At 38.7% G+C, this 18,786-nt stretch overlaps 1 protein-coding gene across 2 annotated transcripts in view; it reads right to left on the bottom strand.

Annotated features, from left to right (window-relative positions):
* Positions 1-13,199: 13,199 nt before the first annotated feature.
* Positions 13,200-18,786, bottom strand: part of Bmp3 (bone morphogenetic protein 3) — a 33,015-nt gene continuing 27,428 nt past the window's right edge. For both annotated transcript variants that reach the window (XM_015994247.3, XM_006975368.4), the window contains exon 3: positions 13,200-18,567. In XM_015994247.3, coding sequence (XP_015849733.1) covers positions 18,443-18,567 — 125 coding nt within the window. In that variant the 3' untranslated portion in view covers positions 13,200-18,442. The remainder of the gene's footprint in view (positions 18,568-18,786) is intronic.

The raw sequence follows: 18,786 nt of genomic DNA, 5'->3' as shown, positions 1-18,786 counted from the left end.
GGCCTTCTGGAAATAGGTTTGGTGTTGGAGAAAGTGTGTCACTGTGGAGGCAGTCTTTGAGGTCTCATATATGCTCAAGATACCGCCCAGTGTCTCAGTTCACTTCTTTTTTTTTTTTTTTTTTTTTTTTTTTGGTTTTTCAAGACAGGGTTTCTCTGCGTAGCTTTGCGCCTTTCCTGGAGCTCACTTGGTAGCCCAGGCTGGCCTCGAACTCACAGAGATCCGCCTGGCTCTGCCTCCCGAGTGCTGGGATTAAAGGCGTGCGCCACCACCGCCCGGCCTCAGTTCACTTCTTATTGCCTTTGGATCAAGATGCAGAATTCTCCAGCACCATGTCTACCTGCATGCCGCTGTACTCCCAGCCACATACTCCTTACCATGATGATAATGTACTAAACCTCTGAAAGTGTAAGCTGCCACATCAATTAAATGTTTTCCTTTATAAGAGTTACCGTGGTCATGGTATTCCTTTACAGCAATAGAAATCCTAACTAAGACAGATTACATCCTGCCCACCCAATCATCATACTAAACTCTCAGCTTCTCTGAGGATAGTCTTCAATAGCCTTAACATTGTGGCCCAAGTTACTTTATTCCTGTAGTGGAGCCAGGCAGAAATGCTCTCTAATCTTAGTGTTAGCATTAGTATTATTATGTCATTTTACTTAAGAAATAAGTGAACTCTTGAATTTTCTTATCTATAGGCCAGCTCAATTTTTTTACATTTAATGCTTGTGAAGGACAGAGTGACTTAAGTGTAATGCCTAGCACACAGCTAGTGGTGCAGAAATGAAAATTAAACCATTCTCTGTATTAAAGCAAAGCAGGAATTAGCCTCTATTAATCAGAAGTTGGCTGGCTATATAATTTATTAAACAAATGAGATCATTTTTGACAGTGAAAGCGTGTTGCTTTAGTTATGCCAAGGCACAAATGGAATCTGGAACAAGCCCTGGGAAAGCTAAGATGGCCTTGATGGTTAGAAGATTATTAACATAATACCTTCAATTGTAATATGTTTGCTGGTTCTTTATGGCCAGTATCGAATCTGGATGGTTTACTCAGGGGTAATGGATTGGAAAACTCTGATGATTCTCTGAGAATTAATCTGTCAGACCATATCATTATTGTTTGCATAATGGTATCCTTATATGGAATGCCTTTGATATCCCTGGTACCTAGAATATTGTACATACTCAATAAATGTTTAGTGAATTGATGTCCAAATGTCCCCAAACTCTTAGTCTCAGCTGCCAGGAAATCATGGAGGCATCTGTACTTGAATAGTCAGCCTAAAAAATCAGTGATCATCCCTACTGTCTAGGTATCAAGAAAGGAGATTGCTGATTGCTATTCTCTACACAACATCCTGGGAATTTCTGAGGAAGGTAGAAAAACACTCAACTTTCTTGGCATCTATAGACTCTATTTGCCTGTTGAGTCACATGTTGAATATACTAGATAAGAGTAACTTTAGGGCAGGCATCAAGAGCATCTACTTTGTGTTTATATTGCCAGCCATCAGAGAGTGCACAGCACAAAGCTCAATAAATACTCACATGATTAAGAAATAGTAATAATGAAAGAATTGTAAAGTAAACTGTCATGAAATGGGAGGCACATTGTAGTTTGCCATACAAATTTAGAAATTCACTTATCCTTGCATCTCAATTTCATAGCAACAGGAGGAAGATGAGTAATAAAACCTCACAGTATGGTATCTTGAATGTCAGTCATCACCATAAGTCATAAACATTGCTAATCTACTAAATTTCCATATCACAGTGTATGCTTCATGCTATTAGATTTGAATTTGAAAGAACTGGAATTTGAATATATTTTTATTAATAGTTAAACTTGAAAAAGTCATCCAAGTCTTAGATACCAGAACTGTTGTGGTTAAACTCAATATAATGAAAAGAAATAGGCATTGCATACTGCTCAATGCATGAAAGATATTACTACTACATTGTTCATATCTAAGATTACTAAGGATTTAGAGTTCTATTGTTTTTTGAATTTTTCATTAAGTTCATCATGTCCATAAGGTAAAAGCACAGCATTAACATTTTTATTCACAATAAGGAGAAGTGAAAGCTGATTTGATTTAGAATATTGGGCATTGGGAGTAAATTGACAGATTCAATAAATAAAAGTTGATACATACTAAAAGCTGCCTACCAGCCGGGCGGTGGTGGCGCATGCCTTTAATCCCAGCACTCGGGAGGCAGAGCCAGGCGGATCTCTGTGAGTTCGAGGCCAGCCTGGGCTACCAAGTGAGTTCCAGGAAAGGCGCAAAGCTACACAGAGAAACCCTGTCTCGAAAAACCAAAAAAAAAACAAAAAACAAAAAACAAAAAACAAAAAACAAAAAACAAAACAAAAAAAAACAAAACAAAAAAAAGCTGCCTACCAATACAACACATTTTCATAAACAAAAAATTACACCATCAAGAATAACCAATGAGTTGGTGTGTTTCCCTGTACTTTTATGAATTATATTTGCTCCTAACCCATATTATTTGGGTTTCCATGGAGACTCAAGGGCAGGTATAAGGCATTTACCTGACTTCTTCGGGAGTAGTCTGTGGAATATCCCTTAATGTTGTGTGAATGCATATCATTATGATTGGTTTAATAAAGAAGCTGACTAGCTTATAGCTAGGCAGGATGAGGTTAGGTGGTAGAACCAGACTAAGAGAATGATGGGAAGAAGTCTCACAAGTTGTGAGGAAATGGAGAGGAAGCAGGAGATGAACTTGCCATATTGAGAAAAGGTATTAAGCCACATGGCAGATTGTAGATAAGAAATATGGGTTAATTTAAATGTAAGAGTTGGCTAGTGATAAGCCTGAGCTATCAGCTGAGTATTTATAATGGATAATAAATCACTGTGTGGTTATTTTGGAACTGACTGACAGGACAGAAAAGTCTGCCTACAGGAGTCTGTTAGTTTCCAAAAGATTCTACTCTTTCTCCACCAGAAAATCAGAATGTGAATGCATCAGTGAGACTGGCGGGTATTGAATGAAGATTTGACAAGTTTGGGAAAATACTTTTGGTAACTGTACATGTGTATATGTGCACATGTCTGTGTGCCTACACATGAGAAAGAGGGACTTGGTGAGAAAGAAATACTACACAAAGACAGTCTGCATATTCTTAATCATGGAAGAAGTAGCAACACCTTGGACCTGGTTTCTGTCTTTAGAAAAGTTTCATTTAAAAATTTTTAAATTACCTTGCAAAGTACCAAATTCCCTTATGCCATTTGCAAACACACTTAGTTTTTATTGACTCATCCTCCCCGTGTTCCCCTTCATTTCACGGCCTCAACTCCAACCCCCACTCCACCCTTCTGCTCCCGACTATCTCCCTCCCACTCTCATACCTTTTGTGTCCTCCTGTCCTCCCTGCAAGCCTTCTCTAAGTCTCCTTTATATCTGTCTCATCGGCCCTTCCCACACTTATAGCCATTTAATCATACATAGTTAACAATTAGAAATTAGGATTGCATATGAGAAAGAACATGTGATATTTTTCTTTCTAACACTGGGTTGTCTCACTTAATATTTTCTGGTTCCATCAATTTTCCTAAAAAATTTGTAATTTCTTATTTCTTCCAAGCTGAAATTCCATTTTGTGTGTGTGTGTGTGTGTGTGTGTGTGTGTGTGTGTGTTACAATTTCATTATCCATTTGTCTGTTGATGGATCTTGGACGTACATTTCTTCACTGCTGTAAAAAGAGTGGCAATAGCCGGGCGGTGGTGGCGCACGCCTTTAATCCCAGCACTCGGGAGGCAGAGGCAGGCGGATCTCTGTGAGTTCGAGGCCAGCCTGGTCTCCAAAGCGAGTTCCAGGAAAGGCGCAAAGCTACACAGAGAAACCCTGTCTCGAAAAAACCAAAAAAAAAAAAAAAAAAAAGAGTGGCAATAAACACATGGATGCATGAGTACCTCTGTAGCGGGATATCTTAGGGTTTCTATTGCTGTGAAGAGACACCATGACCATGGCAACTCCTACAAAGGAAAACATTTAATTGAGGTGTCTTGCTTACAGTTCAGAGGTTCAGTCCATTATCGCCATGGTGGGACATGGCAATGTGCAGGCAGACATGTTGCCAGAGAAGTAGCTGAGAGTCCTACATCTTGCAGGCAATAGGAAATCAACTGAGTGTCCCACTGAGGGAAGCTTTGAACAAAAGACCCATCAAAGCCTGTCCCCACAGAGACACACTACCTCCAACAAAGCCACACCTCCTAATAGTTCCACTCCCTTTGGGGGCCATTTTCTTTCAAACCACTACATGGTATGGATTGTAGTTTTGCACAGAAGGGTTATAGATGGATCACAGTAGTTTTATTTTAGCCCTTGAGCTGCCTCCCCATTGATTTCCATAGTGGCCACACCAGGCTACATTCCAACCCACAGTGAATAAGAGTTCCCCACATCCCTACCAGAACTTGTAATTTATTTTCTTAGTGATAGCCATTTTGATAAAACCAAGATGGAGTCCTAATGTAGTTTTAATTAAAAATTTTCCAATTGCTAGGGAATTTAAATAATTCAAAATATGTATGGTCATTTGTATTTCTTCTTTTGAGATCTGTCTGTTCAGTTCATCAGCCCATTTACTGAAAGGCAGTTTCCTTCTTCCTTTTCTGTTTTATTTTTCCAGTTCTTTATATAAGCTAGATGTTAACTCTTGTATATACAACTGGGAAAGACTGTCTCTCACTCTGTAGGCTGTTTACTCTGTTGATAGTCTCTTTTGCTGTCCAGAAAGTTTTTAAATTTCATATAATACTATTTTTCAATTTCTGGGGCTATTTGCTATGCTGTTGGTTTTCTACTCTGAAATTTCTTATCTATACCTATATCCTGAAGTGTGTGACTTCCTTTAGCATTTTCAGCACTTTAGGTCTCAAATTAAGGGGGTCTTTGATTTACTTAAAATGTATTTACGTTCAGGTCCAGAGACAGGAACATCTATAGCCATGTTGGATTATGTTTGGGTTTTCAATAACAGTCCATTGTTCTACACAGATGTTTCTGTGTCAGTACAGTTTGTCACTTTGGTTCTGTAGCATAGTTTGAGAACAAACCTAAGAATCCATGGGATGGAATAAGGAGCTGAGATTTAAAAAAAAAATCAAATGTCTTAAATGACCTATGTACACCTAGAAAAAGAAATAGATGCTTAGACACAGGAAGCATTTAGATGCCAAATAAATATGACCATATTGCTCCATTTTATGGAGAAAAATATCTCCATAGCATAGCATAGTAGAGAAGTCAAAAACACAAAACAAAATAAAAATATTTAAAGTTGTAAGAAAAAAAAGACACCAATCAGCACAAAGTGGCCAAAATAATATTAAGTTTGTCATCAGTAACACTGAAAGCCAGGAATGATATATTTAGATATTTGAAATTAATTGTCAACTAAGATTGATGTACCCAACAGTTATCTATTAAAATAGATGGAAAAATTAAAATATTTCAAGACAAACCCAGTTAAGGCAATTCATGACAACTGACTAGCACCTCAGAAAATGCACAGGAGAGTTCTATGCACAGAGGAAGAAGAATGATGGTTTAAACCACAAGAAGACAGAAAAGAGTACACTTCATGAGAGCAATAGACAAACAGAGGAGAACAGGGAAGAAAATCCAATCAGGCCCAGCACAGCAAGCCAGGAACCATCTAACACCACAAGGTGAAGGAAAGACCCATCAACTGACCAATCAGCACTAGGAGATGAAGGAAAGACACATCAACTGTCCAATCAGCACTAGGAAATGAAGGACAGACCCATCAACTGACCAATCAGAATGACAAAGAGCAAACACGTGGCAGCAGTGCCTTCCTTCTGCTTCCTCTGCCTTGTCAAGCACACTTGGTGAGCACTCCTCCACTTGGACATTTTATAAATCTATCTAGTTACAGTCGTTTCTCATGATTTCCTTTTCAAACATCTTATTTCTGTTACTAAAATTTCACTCAAAACTCTAGAGGGAATACTGATAAACAAATCCTACTGTATTCTATATACTGTGAAAAAACAGCTAAGATCAGTTCCAGTCAGTTGTCTGGGACTTTTGTGCCTTGAACAGCTTTGAAAATTAAGTTTTTGTTTGCTTGTTTGTTTGTTTTTAAGACGACAGAGGAACACAGGTCCTCAGAAAGCACAAAGCAACTCTCTCTGGGTAACTGGAGCTGAAGACTTCCCTTGTAAGTCTGTGGTTTTCTGGGCAAACACTCAACGTCGCATGGACAACCAGCTGGGGAGTTTAAAATGAACTGTCTTTGTTTAGTTTAGACCCACGATGTTCTATTTCAGCCTTGAAAATAGCTACTTTCTGACCAAACTATTTCCAAGTGCTTATTACATGTTTTGATATCTCCAAAGAAGTAGAATTGATGAAAAGTTGGAGATTTCTCAGTTTTGTAAAATATAATATTGAAATTGTACTTTATGTAATATTTTACAAACATATATATGTATAAAATATGATTTTCTCATACAACATTTTACATGGCCAAGTTGATTTGTCAAGTTGTTTGTCTGGACAACTAATTAAGCTGAGATATTACAAAAACTGGATTGAAATTACTGCTGATGAAAACCAGAGCAAAGTGATTTAGTATTGTTTACCTAACTATCTTTACCTGTACATATCATTTTAAAGAAAGCATCTCATGCAGCCCAGGCTGACTTCAAACTCTCTATATAGTGAAGTATGACCTAGAACTGTCAGCCTCTACCTCTAGAGTGCTAAGATGACAGGGTCTGGCCATCACGACTAAGTTATGCATTTTCCTTTATTGTTACATTTCTTGTTGTTGTTGTTGTTTTGACACAGGCTGTATTTTGTGGCTCTGTTTGTGGACCAGGCTGGCCTTGAACTCACAGCACTCTTCCTGCCTCAGTTCCCTAGTCTTGAGATGACAGGTATGCAAAATCACAACTGTAACCTACAAATATGCTGACCTTTCCTAAGGTGAAAAAGAGCAGCTTTGCTGGGCGGTGGTGGCACACGCCTTTAATCCCAGCACTTGGGAGGCAGAGCCAGGTGGATCTCTGCGAGTTTGAGGCCAGTCTTGGCTACAGAGTGAGTTTCAGGAAAGGCACAAAGCTACACAGAGAAACTCTGTCTCGAAAAACAAACAAACAAACAAACAAAAAATAAATAGAAAAAAAAAGAAGGAAAAAAAGAAAGAAAAAGAGCAACTTCTTGCCCAAGTAGACTTGACTAATTAAATTAGAAATGACATTTGGCAAATCCAATGCTATCTAAGAAGTTATTAGAATCAGGAAAGCCTTGTTGGGAACTTTCTTGGTTATATAATGTTAAAATGAGTATTCTATTCTGTGTCAATTAATATCTGTATTAAGCACTGCAATCGAATAGAAACTGGCCTCAGAGCCAGGAGAAATGGTTCAAGACAGCTTATCCAACAGAGTGATAAACACACAATCTCAAAAACTGTGCCTTATCTTTTTGTAACCGTCTTTCGAGTTTTAATCTACTAGAAGATGCTGCAACTTTAATAATTTTTTTTCAGAGACTATGCATTAGACAAAGGCTTCCCTTCTTACAGCCAAAGTGAGGCTACTTCCTACTTATCCCTTAGGTCAGTGCTATCCCAGATTCTGTGGTAATGGAGATATTTTATGCCTGTACAAAGCAATAAAGGAAGCTATTAGTAACATTAGGCTAGGAAGGAAGTGAATGTGGCTAGTTAAACTGAGGAACCAAAATTTTAATTTTGTTCAGTCTTAAAACTAAATGGTCATGATACTGGCACAGTCTTCTGGTCATACTCACCAACTGTTTTGAGAGGTTTTCTGAGTTGACATTACCAGATACCTGACATCTAAAGCCTACATCAGAACTAATTTTAGGGTGTACCTTAAACCAGTGGGCCCCACTTATTTGCATCCTTCAGCCACCATTGTTCTGTCCACTGGTGAATGAACCACTCTCCCAATCTCTTGTGTCTAGTGGCTATCATGGTAACCCTCTTCAAATGCTCAGTGGGTCAAAGCAGACATTTCCATCTTCTTTCTTTGAGTAAGACACTTCACAGCCAAATATTTATTTTAAATTGATTATGGAAGTTTGGGGCAGGGTTCTGTCATTTTTCCATTAAACTCAACACACTGGAAGTTTCTTTCCATAAGTGAATCTTCAGTGGCACTGTGGTTTGGATGAGTGATGAGTGGCCCTCAAAGATACATGTGTTAAAGAGTTAGTCCCCAGAGTGTTGCGATAGGAAGGTGACGAGATGCTTAGTAGTTGTTTAATGTTGCGTTCTTAGGTCAATGACCATTGTTCTATTTTGTCTGTGGCTTCTGCCTCCTGCTCTTGAGATGAGTAGTTCATTCCACCACCCACTCCTGCCACAGAGTATTTGATACTACTTGTGACTAGTGGAGTCTTATCTCTAACTCACTTTATTCCAGAAATTTACAAGAGAAAGAATTGTAGCAAAGGCCAAGTTCCTCTAAGATTTTATATATTGAAAGATTAGCTTCAATTTAAATCAATGTATATATTTATGTTTAAATAATTTTTTCTTTTTTCTTTAGCATAAACTAAACTTCCAGTGTGTTTAATAGGCTGTTCAAAATAGTCATCTTCTTGCTACATGACAAAAATGTCTCATGTGATGATGGATTCTCCATCTCCCTTTAGATCTCTAGTCTACCAGAGTGAAGTAGACATAACAATGAAACCTCTCACATTCTGCTGAAGAAAATGGCAACTGACGGTGACATTAGGGGAAACAGCAACTTCAAAGAGCTCTTGACCTAGCCTGTGGAGGCCTGCAGCCTGCCTGTGTAACACATATCACCTCAGTATGTTAGAAGGTGAGCTTCAAACCAAAGTGGAGAACACAGCTCAGAAAGAAGGCTGCCTTATGTCTTGACGCAGAGGCACTCGGTAGGCCCTACCCAGGCATGCCCACTGTCTCAGTCTGCATCAACATCAAGGACTGCAACAGTTCAAAATCCCCCACACACAATTGTGACAACAGCACATGGGTTCCAGTGCCCACCCAGCCTCAGTATACATGACTGTCACAATTGCCAGCACGTGGGTACTGTGTCATTAACTTCTTCCATTTGTAACAAGAAGTTAAAGACTTTTACAAAAGCTTAACTCATTTAAAAACTCTATGTATGTTCATGTGTTCATATATCAGCGCTCATGGTAATGGGAGGCATGGTAATGGTTGTCCATAAAGCAGAACAACATAGCTGACTGATGCAGAGGGCTGGACATAATTTAATTCTGGCTCTGCTTTAATGATGTTTCTCTTTCTCTCCCCTCTTCTCTTCTGAACTTCTTTATCCACCATCCTCCATCTCTCTCCGTCCCTGCCTCGTGTGTGTGTGTGTGTGTGTGTGTGTGTTTGCCAGTGCATGCCTGTATGCCTGTGGTGTGTGTGTGCCAGTGCATGCCTATGTGTGTGTGTGTGTGTGTGTGTGTGTGTGTGTGTGTGTGCCAGTGCATGCCTGTATGCCTGTGGTGTGTGTGTGTGTGTGTGTATGTGTGTGTGTGTGTGTGTGTGTGTATTTCTAGAGTAATTGTAGTGTGAGGGGGAAAACATCTGCTATGCTCTGATTTAACTTTGTCTGGGATTGGAGTCTTTATTGCCATCAAGGAAGTGCTTCCATGTTTTAAAAGAAAATCAGGACTAAAGGAATACCAAGCTGTCGTTAATACTGAGAAGCGGGACAACATATAATACTTCACATTCTCTTCTTGGTATAGTAACTATCCAAAGCTTCCAGTTGTCCCTTAGAATAGAATTCTCTTTCTCTATAGACTGTAAAGGAAATAGACACAGTAAATGGGGTAGGGAAATTATACACACACACACACACACACACACACACACACACACACACGAGAGAGAGAGAGAGAGAGAGAGAGAGAGAGAGAGAGAGAGAGAGAGAGAGAGAGAGAGAAAGAATATGAATGGGGATGGAGAGAGAGGGGGATCATTATAGTATATAATATTTGTTCATTTTAGGATTATAGTCAATGGGCTTGCTGAGCTCAGAATGGTGAGAGACAGTTTATATCACAGAAGTGGTCAGAAGAGTCACTCACCACTGGCTCATCCACTAGGAGCAGATGGGTCAAAGGTGCTTCTTCTTTGTTTCTCCCTCTGTTCACAACTCTTCCCCATGGGAGAAAGAACAATACAACAATTGCTTAAGAGATAAAGAAATTCTTTAGTGGGGCTGTGATAACACATTGTCAGTTGGGCTAGATGGGATGTATAGATGGTCAGAATTTCCTGTATGGAAGTGTTTAAAGGTGTGCTTTCATCCATTTTTGTTACCTCAGGTAATGTGTGTGTATGTACACACACACACACACACACACACACACACACACACACACACACACACACGCTCTCTCCTGCCATGTCATGCCATAGAGGATGACATTACAACAGGAATGCAGTGGGTGAGAGAGATCACATGGTAGGACAGGAAGTCAGAGAGAGTGAGGGAGGTCTAGTCTTGCTGAGCTAACGTGGAAAGGAATAGGACAATTTGTGTAAGTCTTCCACTAGTTGGACTGAAACCAAGACAATTATAGCAAGGCTCTGGCCTAAGGTAAGTCAACTGCTTACCTTGATAAGCACCGTGAAGACACTGCTCACCATGACTGAGGATCAAGTGAAGACACCATCTCAGAAACATAAATACAGTTGATGGATCCAAAAGCTAGTCGTATATAACTCTTTACTTTGTGCCGAACAAATGTGCTCCCCGTGTAGTGACTCAGGTAGTCCTTACAACACTGCTGGGTAGAAAATGTGTTTTGTTCTCATTTTATACATTAGGCAGGGGAAGGAGATGGGGGGCTCATAATTTGCTCAAGGTCACATAGTTATTAAGTGACATAATTGGAATTCCGGAACAAATTATTTGGATCCTTGCCTGAGAGCACAGCTACCATAATATATTCTCTTTCTAATTAATAATATGTGGAATCTATTTTTGAAAAACTAGATTTTACTATTAAGATGACAAGATGAAAGATAAAGTTAAATATAGATAGATATACAAGGTGGAAGAGTCTCATAAACCACATCATACAGTGGCAGTGAAAATGAGTCTGACTCTCTCCAGTGAGGGGAGGGTGGTCCATTCTCCCCATTTTCACTCATGTTTTCTCTCCACCATTGCTTGTGATATTGTTGTTCTTCCTCTAAAACGTGGTTAGGAAGAAAATACTTTCAAGCTGTGGCATAATTAGATATTTGGGTGAGAATCAGGTACACCAGAGCAAGAAGTGAGTTTGAATATCATCCAAGTGAGGACTTGGAACTAAAGGAGCCCAGCAAGATGCGCAAGCCCAGAACATAGTATTGCCAGGCTAGAGTCCATGGAGGCATCAAAGACAACAGGAGAAACAAATGTAAGTCAAACCAAGTGTTTAAAAGTTCATACAAGAAGGAGTTGGATAAGGTAAATAATAACAAAAATTGATGCTAACAAATTCTTTATTCTGTTTTAGGCAACTGATTAAGTCATTTATACATATTATCACGTTACACCTCATGAAAACCACATGAGGCAGGAATTTAAAATAATATCTTAATTCTTTGAGAATTTCATATATTTTGATCAGTCACTCTCCACCTTCCACCAATCCCTCCCAGATTCACCTCCACCTCCCACCAACTCTTCCCAGATTCACCTCTACCTCCCACCAACTCCTCCCAGATTCACCTTCACCTCCTAACCTACTCAATTTAGTCATTAATCCATGACCAACCAACCAGGAGTCATACCTTGAAAGAGAACTGACTCTGCCTCTTCCAGAAGCTATCAATTGCCAGTAGCTCCTCAGATAGGGATGGAACTTCATGCTTACTTCACCCCCAGTCCATGCTGGGGTTTGGTCTGGCTCTAGCTGGCACAGGTCTTAAAGATGCTCTTATAACTACTGTGAGTTTATATTACAGTTGCCCTGTTGTGTCCTGAAAACACTGTTTCACCATAGTCATCCACCACCACTGGCTCTGACAATCTTTTCTCCCCTCTTCTGTGAGGATTCCAGAGGGAAAGGGTATGATACAGATGCCCCATTTAGGGCTGAACGTTCTAAAGTATGTTATTCTGTTCACAGTGATCAGTTATGGGTCTCTTGTGTTAATCACCAGCTACTGCAAGATGAAGCTTTGCTAAAAAGGTTTGAGAGAAGCACCAATCTATGTATGAATTATAGCAATAATTCATTAGGAGTTGGGTTCATACTATGACCATTTAGCAGAATAATTCTGTTAAGTTATTCCGTGGCATCCATGACCTATCTTGCCTCAGATTCTTGGCCCCAATAATGGCACTAGGTAAGGGTTCAATCCAACCACAAGGTGTTTGGTTACTCCCATAATATTCATGCCACTATTGTACAAGCATCAAATTTTGCCAGACTAATCATTATTGTAGTTCACAGGGTCCACAGCTAGGTAAGACCGGTGAATACTTTTTTCCTTTGGGTGAGTTCATATCACCTTCCAGCACTATGAAAGCTAGTCACTAGGGATAAACCTTCCAGGTTAATATCAGCTTGATTTTTCCATGTTCTATGACTCAAGTTGATGCCTTCAGCAATAGAGTCTCATCATCAAGTTCTGGAGGGCCACCAAGAGCAATAACAGTGTGCTTTAGGGGCACTTATCAGTCCCCAGGGGGGACTTGCAACCAAAAGAGGTAATACATTTCTGTCAGTAGGCTTCCTGTTGTCTAGCCTGTGCCTTCCGGTGGGGGTCTCACGCCCCTGTCACTGTGTAACCCCAAACTCTTTTTATTGTGTATTTATAATCTAGGATGCTTTTTACAGTAGTAGGCTTTCATGTGACATTTTTAAAAGGGTGTTTAGAGTTGGTTTCCCTTCCCTACCCCCCTCTTCTGCTCTGACCTCCCATTTCTCCACTTCATTTAATCTTCCCTTTATGTCGATGCAATCTATCTTCCCTCTCCATATTCCCTTACTAATTTCCTGACATCTATGGGCTTTTCAAATAAAAACACGCCTGTCTAAAGATTAAAAGCTAGCATATACACAGGAAAGAAAACATGGCATGTATCTTTCTATATCTGAGTTACTTTACTCAGCTCCATCCACTTGCCTTCGAATTTCATTTTTCTTAACAGATGAATAGTATTTCATTGTGAAGATATATCATGTTTTAGTTATCTTTTCACCACTTGATGGACATCCAGATTGTTTCCATTATGGATATTGTGAATAGAGCAGCAATGAACATGGATGCGCAAGTAGTAGTGTAGTAGGATGTAGAGTGCCTTGGGTGTATGTCCAAGAGTGGTACAGCTGATCCTGTGGAATATCCATTTCTAGCCATCTGAAAAACCAATACACCGGTTTTCAGAGTGACTTCACCAGTTTACAATCCTACCAGCAGAGAATTAGGGTTCATCTTTCTCCACCTCCACACTGCTACTTTTTGTCTTTAAAAAAAATCTCATCCATTTTGATTGGAGTAAGATAAAATCTCAAAGTAGTTTTAATTTTCATTTCTCTGATGGTGTAAGGGTTAAGTTCAATATAACTTTGAAAAAAATAGTTCTCAGGCATTTGTATTTAATCTTTTGAGAACTCTCTGTTTAATTCTTTGCCCTGTTTTTTTTTTTTTAAATTGGGCTTTTTTCCTCTCCATGTTTAGTTTTTCAAGTTTCTTGTATAATCTTGATAATAACCTTCCATCACATGTGTGGCTGGTAAAGAGGAAGGAGTTTTAATACCTCATTTATATGTAAGATAAATGAAGCTGCGTGAGATCAAGGAACTTGCTCAAGATGATCAGTTAATACCTCTAGTCTCAGCTGGCCTAGGTTTCACTTCACTACCGTTGAGTAGGCTCAGATAGAAGGATGGGAAGAGCAGGAGAGTGTATTTTATTTCACAACCCCAGGCCTTCTTTTCCATAAAGATATCTATCCCTTAAAGATAACTTGGCAATTTAAACAGCATCTCAAAGATCAGACTAATTACATTTAGATCTTACTGTTCTAACATGGACAATGTGTGGCAATCTTGGCTGCAGAAATAGTTATAATTGAGCTAGGAAGCCAGGCATTTAGAGGAAAAAATGAACAATCTAAATCTCCATCACAAAATGTAAAGTTTGTGGTTTAAAGAAGGGAGAAAGCATTAAGTGAATGGAGGTAAGGGTCCCCACTGGCAAAGGTTCGAGGTGGTCCCTCGGGGTGAATTTCTGTGATGCTCTAAGACGCTGGCTGTGTTTTGTTATTAGAAGTTTGGGATGCTGCGTTCACTGAGAACTTTCATTCTTCTGAAAGATTTAACTTTGTGTCTCAGTTTCTTTCCTCTTTCCAAATGTAGCACAGTGAGAAATGTTCCTGAAATAGCACCTTCCCCCAGGAAAGAGAAGAGAATGGGAAAATGTTCAATTAAGCTGTTTTTATTTTTTGTAATATAGAGTGAAAATTCTTCGTTACTGGAGGGAAATGATACAAGATCAGCAAAGCTTAATACATCAGTAGTGAAGTGCCCTTCACAGTTACACTGTGACACCCTTGAAATGGACTTGACGAAAGAACCAAATGTCATTTTCCACCTAAGAACTATAGTAAAAAAAAAAAGATGTTTTTCTCATCTTGTAAGGAAGAAAATCATTACCAATATAGAAAGGCAACAGTCATTAAATAAATTAAAAGCATCTTTAAACTTTTTCCATATACATATAATATATATTTAAATTGCCATTGACTGTACAAGCATTAAATTTTCAACTAAAACATTTACAGAAATTATTGTGAAAAGTTGAATGGAAAGCTTTGTTTTTAGAAAAGGGAATCATTTTATCCCTTATAAGTGACACTAGAACACTGAGAAATCAGATTTACCCAAGATTTTTTACTTAGTTGCTTATTCATCCTTACATATCAGGTATGCATAGCTATTCCCCAACCCAACCTTGATTCATGTGTCCAGACATTTGTTACTTGGTAGCACAGAAAAAATGTAAAGCTTCAAGATTAACTGAATAATGTAGTTATAAAAACATTGCATAAGTCAGACAGATGACAGTATTACTTACAATTGTCTATGAAATATTAAATGAGTAACAAGACTTTTATACAGAAATAGTAAAACTTTATATTAATGAATAAATGGTCATCAGTTAATACATAGCTAGGTGAGTGTAAAATTTAATCTGGAATACTGCAATCCTGAGATCTAAGGCATTCAATCTTCCAGTTTCCTTCTACAGCATCAGATTCTGTAAATTATAAATTATTTACACTGGTTACAATGAAGAATTCTTAAAATACTGCATGGATATGGGTAATCCCTTAACTGGAATTCCAGAAAACAGTTATCAGAAAAAGAATGCACAGACTCAAGCCAGATGGGATCCCAGCTCTAGGAGGGGGAGGTAAACACAGGCTCCCACCCCTAATCGAGAACCTTTCTGCAATTGATACCCACGTGCAAATGGAAAATTAATTTTCTCAATAGAGTGTCACTGGGAATATTAATCACACTTCAGGGTATGTTCTGTGCTCAGGAATAAATGGTCAACATAAAACTAACCCAGTGGTATTTTTGCAGACTTTTTGTTTAAAAAAATAAAAGAACTGTTTTCTTTTCTTAAATGTCTCTGTGTGTTTATCTGTCTTTGTGTCCGTGTGTGTGTCCATGTGTCCGTGTCCGTGTGTCTGTGTCTGTGTCCGTGTCCATGTCCGTGTCCGTGTGTGTGTGTGTGCGCGCGCGTGTGTGTGTGTGTGTGTGTGTGTGTGTGTGTGTGTGTCCGTGTGCCTGTGTGTGTGTGTGTGTGTGTGTGTGTCTGGAAGACTGGTTAGGGCAGTGTTTGAAAGGGAAGAGAAGAAGAATGAGGCTGAAATGGGAGAGAGATAGAAATAGAGACAGAGCAAGCAGGTTTTATCTAGGAAATACATTTAAAAATGTAATGCTTTCCCCATCAATCCCAATATTGTATAGGAGAGTTCTCATAATGTTATGTGGGCACTGTATGGAAACTGGTACCTAACACACTGCAAAATATTCCATTTAAATGAAATTTTATTAATTAACATGTCATTCAATTCACTTTAACCCCTTCTACTAAAATATTTTTAGAAATCATTTTTTTCTATGAATAGCATAGTGTACCTCCAACTTAGTACATGTTGACATGGTGGCTAGCAGCTGTTCACCCCTTTATTCCCATTGCTGAGAAAATGTCAAAGCTCAATGTGTGATGATTTTAGCATGTCAGCCACTAATCAAAATGAAATATTAATTAGTCAGTAATTGGTAATTTCTATCACTGAGATGAATTGGTAACACTGTAGGATTTAATACGCAGAAAGTAGAAACTGATTTGAGCTTTAAAAGACTGGGAAAAATTGCTAGACTTTGGGGTTGGTACATCTCTAGGAAAAGCTCAATTAAGAATTCCATCAAATTTACTCAGGAAAGCAAATTTTATTTGATGAAAAAGACCCATGAGTACATAACTTGGTGTTTCTGTCATGTATTCTGCTTTCAAATTTGTCAGAAATTTTGTTAGAAAGTAATTTCATTCCCCACCTGAGTTTGAATGTCTGTAACTTTATGTGTCAGGAATGAAAAGTGAAACCAGGTAACTTAGGCACCTGCACTTTGTTTTCCAGACTCCCACCCCCACTGTGACTCATTGAGAGTTAAGACATAGTCACATTAGAGGCTGTTCCAACTGGAAAGAACTTTGGCTGCCTGTCTTATGTAATAGCCATCAAATAAAATACTGCACAGAGTGCTGCTTTCATCTACACATACCAAAGTCTATCTGATGCTTCATTTGGTTTACGAACAGAGTGCTTGCAGTATTTCTATATCTGTTGTCATCACCCCTGGAAGACTATGTATAAAATAGTTCGTCTTAGAAACCAAACTCTCAGTATTTAGTAACGACTGGATTCCATAGATAGTTACAAGCAGAGATGGGATAAAACCCCATGTGTTCTGAGCTCACATAAGATCTGAGGTGGCTTTCTTATTTCTAATTATCATGTAAGACTGATCTGAGAGACAACACCACCAACCATCCTTGACCTGAAATCACTTCATTCTTTCAGGTAAATACAATGACCAAAAGATCTTTTAAATTTTAAATTTGTGGAGTGAAAGATTATAAAACAATTTTTAAGGGCAAAAATCTAAAAGGAGGTACTTATGACTATTGGAAATGGAAATAGACTGTGTCAGTATTGGCTCCCTTTTTAGTGGGTAATTTTTAGCAAGCTTTGATTGAATATAGGTTTCATGACAGAGGCCAATATCTTAATCTCTGTGATGAAGAGCCTAGAAAAAAAGTGTGGGATCAGATATTCACTACAAGATAGTCATTTACTTGGTCATTGCTAACAGTTTTTAAGCCTCAACGTCTATGGACAGCATCACATGAAGAAATAATATAATAACAAGAGAACTAGAAATCTAATGACTTCAGGAACGATTTCCCAAATTAGCATAGAGCAGATGAAAACACATGGGGGTAGAAAAGGGAGATTCAGGAGACTGGGTTTTCAAATATGGCGTCCCTGATTCTCTTTTTCTGGAATTCAATGAAATGAACACATCCAATCAGATGGCTGCATCAAGCATTGCTCTTGACGTATGATCATACAATCATCAGTGGATGGTGCACATCAGAATATGGTATTGAAAAAAAAAGGAATCCCATGAAGATGGAACTATAGAAACACATTAAGAAAAAAATTAACAAATGTTCAGGCACCGGGCACACGTATACACACACTAGCACTCAGCACACACTAATTCAACTCACATCATGATTGTGGAGGAAAATCAAGGGTAAACAAATCTCAGAAACTCTTTAGATGGACATCAAAGTCAGCTGGGTGTTTAGCAGCCCGGGTTGCTCACAAATCTAAGGCAAGAAACCTAATAAAATCCACAAGATTCCTATGTCCCTTTAGTCCTCAGATGAGTAGAGACAAATGGTTAGTTATTGCTGTTAATTCCCACCTAGTTTTAAAGCCCAATACAAAAATAAGTCAGTGTGTTCTCTAACACTCCTAAAAACAGTTTGAGTAATAGTTTTTCTTATGTGATTAAAACAAGAAATAGACGTCCACATTTACTAAAATCATACTTTTAGTTACATTCAGAAGAAAATACAGTTCAGTTTTGCTTGGTGGAACTCTTCAATCTATTTGTTCATTTTCTTTTGGGACAAAATGCATTGGCAGTGCAAAAATAAAAAAGAAAGAAAGGAGGAAAGAAACAGTCCATAAAACCCAATTACTGATTGAATGGAGCACTCATATTCGTCCTCTGACGGGTTATCTGCAAGCACAGGAGTCTACTGTCATGTTAGGGTAGACTTTAAGCACCACATTCTTGTTTTCATCAAAGAATAAGATGCTGAGTGAGGACATCTTTTCTGGCACACAGCAAGGCTCCGGAATTCCGGAGACGACCCCCACTGCTCTCACTATACTCTGGATGGTCGCATGATTGGACGGCTTCAAAGACTGGAAAGAGAAATAAGAGCAACATGTTAGGTTAAACTGCTTTCCCCAGCCCTCATCACACAGAATGGATTTGTTTGGATCGTTCTCAGAAGGCCCACATCATTGACCTAGTCAGCCCAAACTCCTCTACCTCCATGGATGTATCATCTATAAAGTGCCTGCTGTGCTCCGGGGATTTTGTAGGTGGTGCCTTTAATCTTCCCAACAAATTGGTTACAT

Source organism: Peromyscus maniculatus, chromosome 10, assembly GCF_049852395.1.
Source record: "Peromyscus maniculatus bairdii isolate BWxNUB_F1_BW_parent chromosome 10, HU_Pman_BW_mat_3.1, whole genome shotgun sequence".
Classification (NCBI taxonomy): Eukaryota; Metazoa; Chordata; class Mammalia; order Rodentia; family Cricetidae; genus Peromyscus; species Peromyscus maniculatus.
The sequence above is the reverse complement of the archived record's forward strand: the minus strand, read 5'-3'. Positions and strand labels throughout refer to the sequence as shown.